Genomic DNA, 8,160 nt, shown 5'->3' on the forward strand with positions numbered 1-8,160 from the left:
TCAGCAAACTGACAGAAGAGCAGAAGATCAAACACCGCATGTTCTCCCTCATAGGTGGGTGTTGAACAATGAGAAAACATGGACACAGGGAGGGGAGCACTACACACTGGGGTCAGTTGGGGGCAAATAGGGGAGGGACGGTGGAGGGTGGGGAGCTGGGGAGAGATAGCAAGGGGAGAGATGCCAGATGTAGGTGATGGGGAGGAAGGCAGCAAATCACACTGCCATGTGTTTATCTATGCAACAATCTTGCATGTTCTTCACATGTACCCCAAAACCCAAAATGCAATAAAATAAATAAATGGGAAAAAAAAAAGAAATAGTACCTCTACTCTGTCATTTATGAGGCTCACTTTCATATTTAAATACTGTGTCAGAAGATGTTAAAAACAAGTTGAGGAAATGATTTACAGAGATTATGCTTGCTCAGAACATGAACAGTGAAACAAAAGTTGTAGTAGAATCACAATGGTGCTTCCTGGTCACAACACCACTGCAAAAGACCTCAAATATTATTGGCAGTAATGACAATATTGATCATTACACACTGTGCATATTTACAATTATTTTGTTTGGGTTTCTCAAAAAACCCCATAATATTAATCTTTGTTGCATTTAGTGCTTTTTCATCTTGAGACATTTCTGAAACTATGACAAGCTTATGTTAGTCTAAGCTGCTACAACAATAACAGTAATAGGATATTAACTTATTGTCTACTATGTGTCAAGTACCACGGTAGATATTTTAATGTCATTATTTCATTTAACTCTCATGCAAGTGAAATATTATAATCTATAAAGATGAGGAAACTGGGTCTTAAAAATTAAATGGCTTAGTTAAGATAATACTACTAATAAATAATAGAATTTAAAATCCAGGTTTATCTACTGTAAAATCATACCTTTTTCTACCATACTATATTATATAGTATTAAAATGAATCTACTAAATTCTACTATCAATTACATTTCTAGTATTCATACAAATTATTTGAGTTTGGTATTAAGAGAAAAAGCTAAATGTCTATAAATGAGAACCATAGCATATAAACATTTTACTAAGTATGTTTATGCTTTTAATGCTCAGAAGTAAGCCCTCATACATCTGAATCTAGGAAGCGGTAAGTTACAGTAAAACATTAATCCACTGTATTAGGTTAAACACTAAGAATTGCTACTGAAATGATGTTTCATTCAGAAAAGCCTCTTCAGTCCTCCTCCAGGACAATGGGCAACATAGAAAGTGTTCGACTTAATTAGTTGTGTATGTAGAAAGAGACACTCATCTGTTTCCATGGAGTCAAAAACATCACTGACATGCTTCACCATGGAAACAGAAAGGGGAAAACAGAAAATGCTAAAGTGAATGAATTTACTGAGCAGTTGGTGAACAAACATTCAAGAAAAAAAAAAAATTCATCTGTAATACTATGTCATTAGTTTAGGAAAGAGAAAGAACATATATTTAGAGATTATCCAACATGTGCTACATAAAGAAAGGTTTAAAATACAGTGAAATTAGGACCTGGCATTCATATGCATAGAAAAAAAATACATTGAAATTTAAGATGAAACAGTTATTATTTTTGTACAAATATACAAATGCTGGAAAATACCCAAGAGCAAAGGTATTACTGTCTATGCACAGAAAACATAATGGCACAATTCCGTAAAGATGAGGAGAGGGTACCCTCAGTCAGTAATTAATAAGAAGTTTCTCAGACAAGATAATAGAAAACAGAAAAACAATTTATAAATAAGTTTATTAGCTATATACCGGTTTCATATCATGATTGCTTTTAAAGGATATCCTCGTTGGGGCTTTTCAAGGTTTCAAGTTTTAACAATAACAGATTAATTAATCTGTATGACTAAGCCATATAAATATAAGTGTTTTTAATTTACGACAATACTGCAATTTTTTCTTTAGATGTCATATTTTTAATTAAAGCAATAATAATTCATTTTACATGGTACTTTTTCTTGATATATTCTGACTTAAATTTTTTTTTCTCATGGAATTTAGTCTTAACCTGTTCCTCGATTAAATTTAATTCAACTCAATTCATTTTTAGTTCTGACCCTCAAGATGATTACAGACTACTTGGGAGAAAAGATACTTAAAGAATGATTATAATATTTATTCATTCCTTCAACAAATATATTTCTTATGTGCCTACCATGTGCCAAGTATTGTGTTGAATTTTGTGGCTTTAGTGATGAATTAAACAGATCCAGTCTACTTTCATAGAGGCCATTAACTTATGGAGGAGAGAGATGTTAAAATAACCATACACATAAATATACAGTGATAATCTGAAACAAGTTCTATGAAGAAACACTACAGAGGGCCAAGAGGGAATAATACAATGAAAAAATTTAATTGAGGCTAGATGGTTAGCAGCCCTCTTTGACGAAGTGACCTTAAAACTGAAACCTAAAGGATGACTAAGAGTTAGTCAGGCAGAGAATGGGGAAAACAGCCTTTCAGGTGAAAGCCCAGAGATGAAAAAGGGCTTAGCAGGTGTGAGACACTGAAAGAAAGCAAGTTTTTCTTGTAAGACAGTCGTAAAACACGAGGATGGGCAGGTAAAGAGATACATGTAACCTGCTAAATTTTATTCCAAGTATAACAAGAAACAATGAAAAGGAGCAGGAAAATGACAAAAGTATAATATATACACTTTTTTTTTTTTTTTTTTTTTGAGACGGAGTTTCACTCTTGTTACCCAGGCTGGAGTGCAATGGCGCGATCTCGGCTCACTGCAACCTCCGCCTCCTGGGTTCAGGCAATTCTCCTGCCTCAGTCTCCTGAGTAGCTGGGATTACAGGCACGCGCCACCACGCCCAGCTAATTTTTTTTGTATTTTTAGTAGAGACGGGGTTTCACCATGTTGACCAGGATGGTCTCGATCTCTTGACCTTGTGATCCACCCGCCTCGGCCTCCCAAAGTGCTGGGATTACAGGCGTGAGCCACCGCGCCCGGCCTAATATATACACATTTTTTAATTCAAGTGAACATGGAAAATTTAGCAAAAAGTTAAAAATGGCAAAATTAACTAAAGTGTTTAAGGATGTATATGTAGGTGGTAAAACTACAATGTAATAATTACTATAAAAGTCAAGATAGCCAATTACTGCAGTGGGGAGAGAAGGATATATTAGGGGCTTCTACGGTTACTGACCATGTGCTGTTCCTTAACCTAGGTGGTTTAAGTGGATATTTACTTTATGTTTATTTGTTAAATTGTACATATAAGTTGTATGTAGTTCTCTATATGTATACTTCAAAATAAGAAAGTATGTTTTGTTTTAATAAAAGAGTGAATTAAGGTAAATAAGTGGGGAGAATGGGTACAGCTGGCCCAAGAATCTTGGTTTTGGTGACAGGCAGCAATACTTGCCCCCCCATTCATTCTTTCATTCTTCTTTTTAGAAATTCAGCACTGTGAGTTTTAGCTTGGTGTGATACCATCTAGGGAAAGACTTTTTTTTCAGCTTCTTTTGTTCTAGGTATGGCTTTGTGTCTAAGTCTAGTCTACCTCTTTAATCACAAATTGCCTTCCCTGTGCTCTCTCTTCCCCTTCCTGCTGACTGGGCTATGACTATAATGAAACTATCTGCCTTTGACCCAGAAATAGAAGCATCATGTTGAGAACGGAAGAGCCAAGGCCCAGCAGCATACCTGAATGGTTTTGTGAAATGAAGATATCTATTTAACCTAGACTGCCCACATACCTGTGTACTATTACACTGCTGGGTTCAACTGCTTAGCAGTTGCCAGGAAGATAGGTTTGATCTATCCAGAGTTGGGATTGCAATATTATGAGAATGAAATATACTTCTATGTTTTCCAAGTCATAGACATAAATATATTTCTATCTAAACAGCCACAGCGCAGTTTAGCTTGTGCACTATGTAGTCGTGAGGCAAAGTTGAGAATGGCAATACTTAGAGGGAGATGAAGAAACAGAGATGGGATTTTTAAATAATGGAGACAAGCACATTTAAGTGCTGATGGAAATAATTCAGCAAAGAAGGTTGAAGATATTGTAATCAAAGAGAAAAACAAAAGAAGCAATGTCCCTGAGAAGACAGGAGGAGACAAAATACAGGGCATGTGTGGAAGAACTGGCCTTTAACAGAACGACGGATCTTTGCTGTTTTAGCAGATAGACAAAGAGAGAAGATGGGTACAGACAGAGGTAGATCTGTAGATGTCATGCTAAAGATGAGGGAGTTCCTACTTACTGTATTCATTTCCTCTAGGAAGTCTCCTGCAATAAAGAGAATGAAAGGAGGGGGAACTGGCAGTCAGAAGATTCAGTAGAGTGAGAGGTATGAAACATTCATTACGGATAAAATGTGGTATGATGAGTGCCTATCTGAAGTGGGTAATCATGAATTTGGGGTGCTATCAATCTTTCAGCTGGATTCAACTGCTTAGCAAGGGTTTGGTACATCCAGAGTCGGGATTGCAACAGTCAAGTGCAACAGAAGGTAAAAATAAAAGGGGGGGGGAATTTTTCCAAGAGAAGGATTTTAATAACAAAGAATCAGAGCTAAGTAGTGAAGAAGGAAAAGACAGAAGAAAAATTGATGGTCAAAACTAGAGAAGATAGTGGATTGGAGGTCTCAGTGAGTATGAAAACTATTGTTTGTCATTGGTAAGTGAGCTGAAAGTAAGAGTTTTTGTTGGATGGTAGAATGTTTGAGTGATTTGGAGGTTGGGGAAAATGTCAAGTTCTGGTGAATTGAACAGCTGAGGTACATCAAGGATAAGCAGAGGGAGAGAAATCTTCACAGAGTACGTGATAAAATACTTTTGTCTTTAATGATGAGTAGGAGTTTGTTTAGCACAGAAGAAGGTAACAGAGTAGCAGATAGAAAAGAGGTGGGGGAACAGAACGTATGGAGAAAGGGAAACAAAATTCATAGGTCACTGGGAAATAGAAGTAACATCTAGCCTAGCCAGAGGTCGGGTACACCAGCAAAAGTTCCTGGAGAAACTGCAAATGGAGGGTAAAAACAAAGATGGAAGAAACAGCTATGAAACTTCAAGTAACTTGGACTTCATTTTGTAGCCCAAGGTGTCAGTCATGAGCCCCAGACACTGGTGTGAATAAAGACTACAAAGAAAATACTTTTATTTTATTCTCTTTTGGATTTAAAACTCGTGAATATCTGGATTTGCGATAGATGGATCTTTGCCCTGTTTTAGCGGGAAGCTAAAATTCTAGAAAATTCTTAGCCATTCTGTTTTTCCCATATACTTTGTTGTCTCCTCTAGAACTCCTACATTGGACATCTCTATATATCATTTACACATGCAAATGACAGGGGAAACATTGAATCCATTTTAAATCCTTAAAAATTAAATTATTTGTAAACTTTAGTATTTGGGGTATATATTACATGTTAAAAAATTATCTGTGGTGTCATTCTAGATCTCTGTTAACATGAAGATGAATTCGTTTCCTTAGTACCTTAGAATATCTATTTAAATTTAGTGCTAAATACATAGAAATTTCTCAAATACTTTTCACCTAATCCTAACCCATATTTTTAAGTTTTAGGACTTAATTTCTTTCTTGTCCATGCGTTGGAAAAAAATATAAATAATAACATATTTCCATTAAAATGCATGAGTACATGGCAAATTAAAACTAACATTAACAAACTTCCTCAGGACAAAGAGTTGCTTTTAAAGTTTCTATACTTAAGGGGAGTGCTTACCTACAATGAGCCTCTGAAGAGCACCCTTATCTCCATTGACGGCAGCAGCATGGACTTGTGATGCTAATGAGGAACCAGCAAAGGGCAGGTTCTCTGACTTGTTCATAGTCTTCTTAGCAACTGGAGCAACCTGAAACAATGATTCAGACAATAAGCGTATGCAGCAAACATTTCTGAAACCTGTCTCATCAGTTCCAAGTGGGTATTTTATAAATATGATTTACTAGAAATATTTGACTAGGACTAGAAAAACCTATAGTCCTGGCTGGAGGCAGTGGCTCATGTCTTTAATACTAGCACTTCGGGAGGCCACCACAGAAGGGTTGCTTGAAGCCAGAAGTTTGAGACCAGGCTGGGTAAGACAGTGAGGCTGTCTATCTTGACCTGTCTCAAAAAAAAAAAAGGCGGTGGGGGGAAGAAAAAAAGCTACAGTCCTAGTCCTAGAATTGGCATTAGGTGGCAAATTAGGTGACCTTTGTACAAGTTGCTCATCTGTAAAATGAGAGGGTTAGGTCCTTCTTAGACCCTTCTTAGGGCTATCTGAGGAAAAAACAAAGACAATATTTAACATTAGGCACAGGGCTCAGGGTTACAGGGACACAAGCAATATGATGCCACATAATCTAAGTTAATACCAGTAATATGATGCCACATAATATTAAACATTATAATTGACATTCGGAATAAAAGTGTGCCCAAGCCACAAAAAGAGTTTAACATAAACTTAATTGTGAAATCAGAATTAGCTGGATTTAAGCACTAAATTAACTTAAAAAAATTAATTAGGGCTGGGCATGGTGACTCATGTCTGTAATCCCAGCACTTCGGGAGGCCAAGACAGGAGACAGGAAAATTTCTTGGGCCCAGGAGTTCAAGACCAGCCTGGGCAATATAGTCAGTACTCATTTCTAGAAATCCCATCCTCTCTTCACCTCTTTTCGAGAAAAGGTCTTGTTCTGTTACCCAGGCTAAAGTGCAGCCTCTGCCTCCAGGGCTCAAGCAATTCTCTTGCCTCAGCCTCCTCAGTAGCTGGGACTATAAGCATGTGCCACTACACCCAGCTAATTTTTGTATTTTTAGTAGAGACAGGGTTTTGCCATGTTGGCCAGGCTGGTCTTGAATTCCTGACCTCAAGTGATCCGCCCGCCTTGGCCTCCCAAAGTGCTGGGGTTACAGGAGTGAGGCACCGTGCCCTGCCTACAAAAGGTTTTTTAAAATTGGCTGAGCACGATGGCATGTACTGTAATCCTAGCTACTTGGGAGGCTGAGGTGGGAGGATGGCTTGAACCTGAGAAACAGAGTTTGCAGTGAGCTGAGATCACACCATTGCACTCCAGACAGGACAACAGGGTGAGACCCTGTCTTAGAAAAAAATAAAAAAATTAGTTAAGGCCAGGAGTGGTGGCCCACGCCTGCAATCCCAGCACTTTTGAAGGCCAAGGCGGGTGGATCGTCTGAGGTCAGGAGTTTCAGACCACCCTGGCCAACATAGCAAAACCCTGTCCCTACCAATTTCACTTTTTGTGGGAATGAGGGAAAGAACTAGGTGCCTTTTAATTTAGTACTCAGCCAGGTGTGATGGCACATGCCTGTAATCCCAGTTACTCAGGAGGCTGAGGCAGGAGACTTGCTTTAACCTGGGAGGTGGAGGTCGCAGTGAGCCAAGATTATACCACTGCACTCTAGCTTGGGTGACAGAGCAAGACTCCGTTTGAAAAAAAAAAAAATCAGTTTAAAAATTTTTTTTAAAGAGACACTTTCTTGCTATGTTACCCAGGCTGGAGGGCAATGGCTATTCACAGGTGCAATCCCACTACAATCAGCACAGGAGTTCTGACTAGGACCAGTTCACACTTCCTTAGGCAACCTGGTGGTCTCCCACTCCTGGGAGATCACCATATTGAGGCCAAACTTAGAGTGGACACCCAAGTGGCATAGTGCACTACAGGCTGAAACTCTTGAGTTAAGTGATCCTCCTTACCTCAGCCACCTGAATAGCTGGGACTACGGACACGTGCCATCACACCTGGCTAAGTACTAAATTAAAAGGTGCCTAGTTCTTTCCCTCATTCCCACAAAAAGTGAAATTTTTATTTGTTCTCTCCTTGGTACACCAGGAAAATACACCTAGATTGAGGTCTTAACCATAAGATCTTACTTGGAACACCAAATCACTAAGATGAACCATATTTCATTAAGGACAATTTTGTTCTGGCTGGTAGTCTCATGGAGCTTCTAAGAACCTTTCACCATATTGGTTGAGACCAGCCTGACCAATATAGTGAAACCCTGTCTCTACTAAAAATACAAAAATTAGCTGGGCTGTCGTGGTGTTCGCCTGTAATCCTAGCTACTCAAGAGGCTGAGGTGGGAGAATTGCTTGAAACTGGGAGGTGGACAGAGGTTGCAGTGAGCCAAGATGGT

The 8,160-nt window shown here is 38.5% G+C and overlaps 1 protein-coding gene across 3 annotated transcripts in view; it reads right to left on the reverse strand.

Moving 5' to 3' along the window:
* Positions 1–8,160, reverse strand: part of INVS (inversin) — a 188,727-nt gene that overhangs the window by 177,731 nt on the left and 2,836 nt on the right. For all 3 annotated transcript variants that reach the window (XM_017527796.2, XM_017527797.2, XM_037738233.1), the window contains exon 2: positions 5,737–5,866. In XM_017527796.2, coding sequence (XP_017383285.1) covers positions 5,737–5,866 — 130 coding nt within the window. The remainder of the gene's footprint in view (positions 1–5,736; positions 5,867–8,160) is intronic.

Source organism: Cebus imitator, unplaced genomic scaffold, assembly GCF_001604975.1.
Source record: "Cebus imitator isolate Cc_AM_T3 unplaced genomic scaffold, Cebus_imitator-1.0 Scaffold51, whole genome shotgun sequence".
NCBI lineage: Eukaryota > Metazoa > Chordata > Mammalia > Primates > Cebidae > Cebus > Cebus imitator.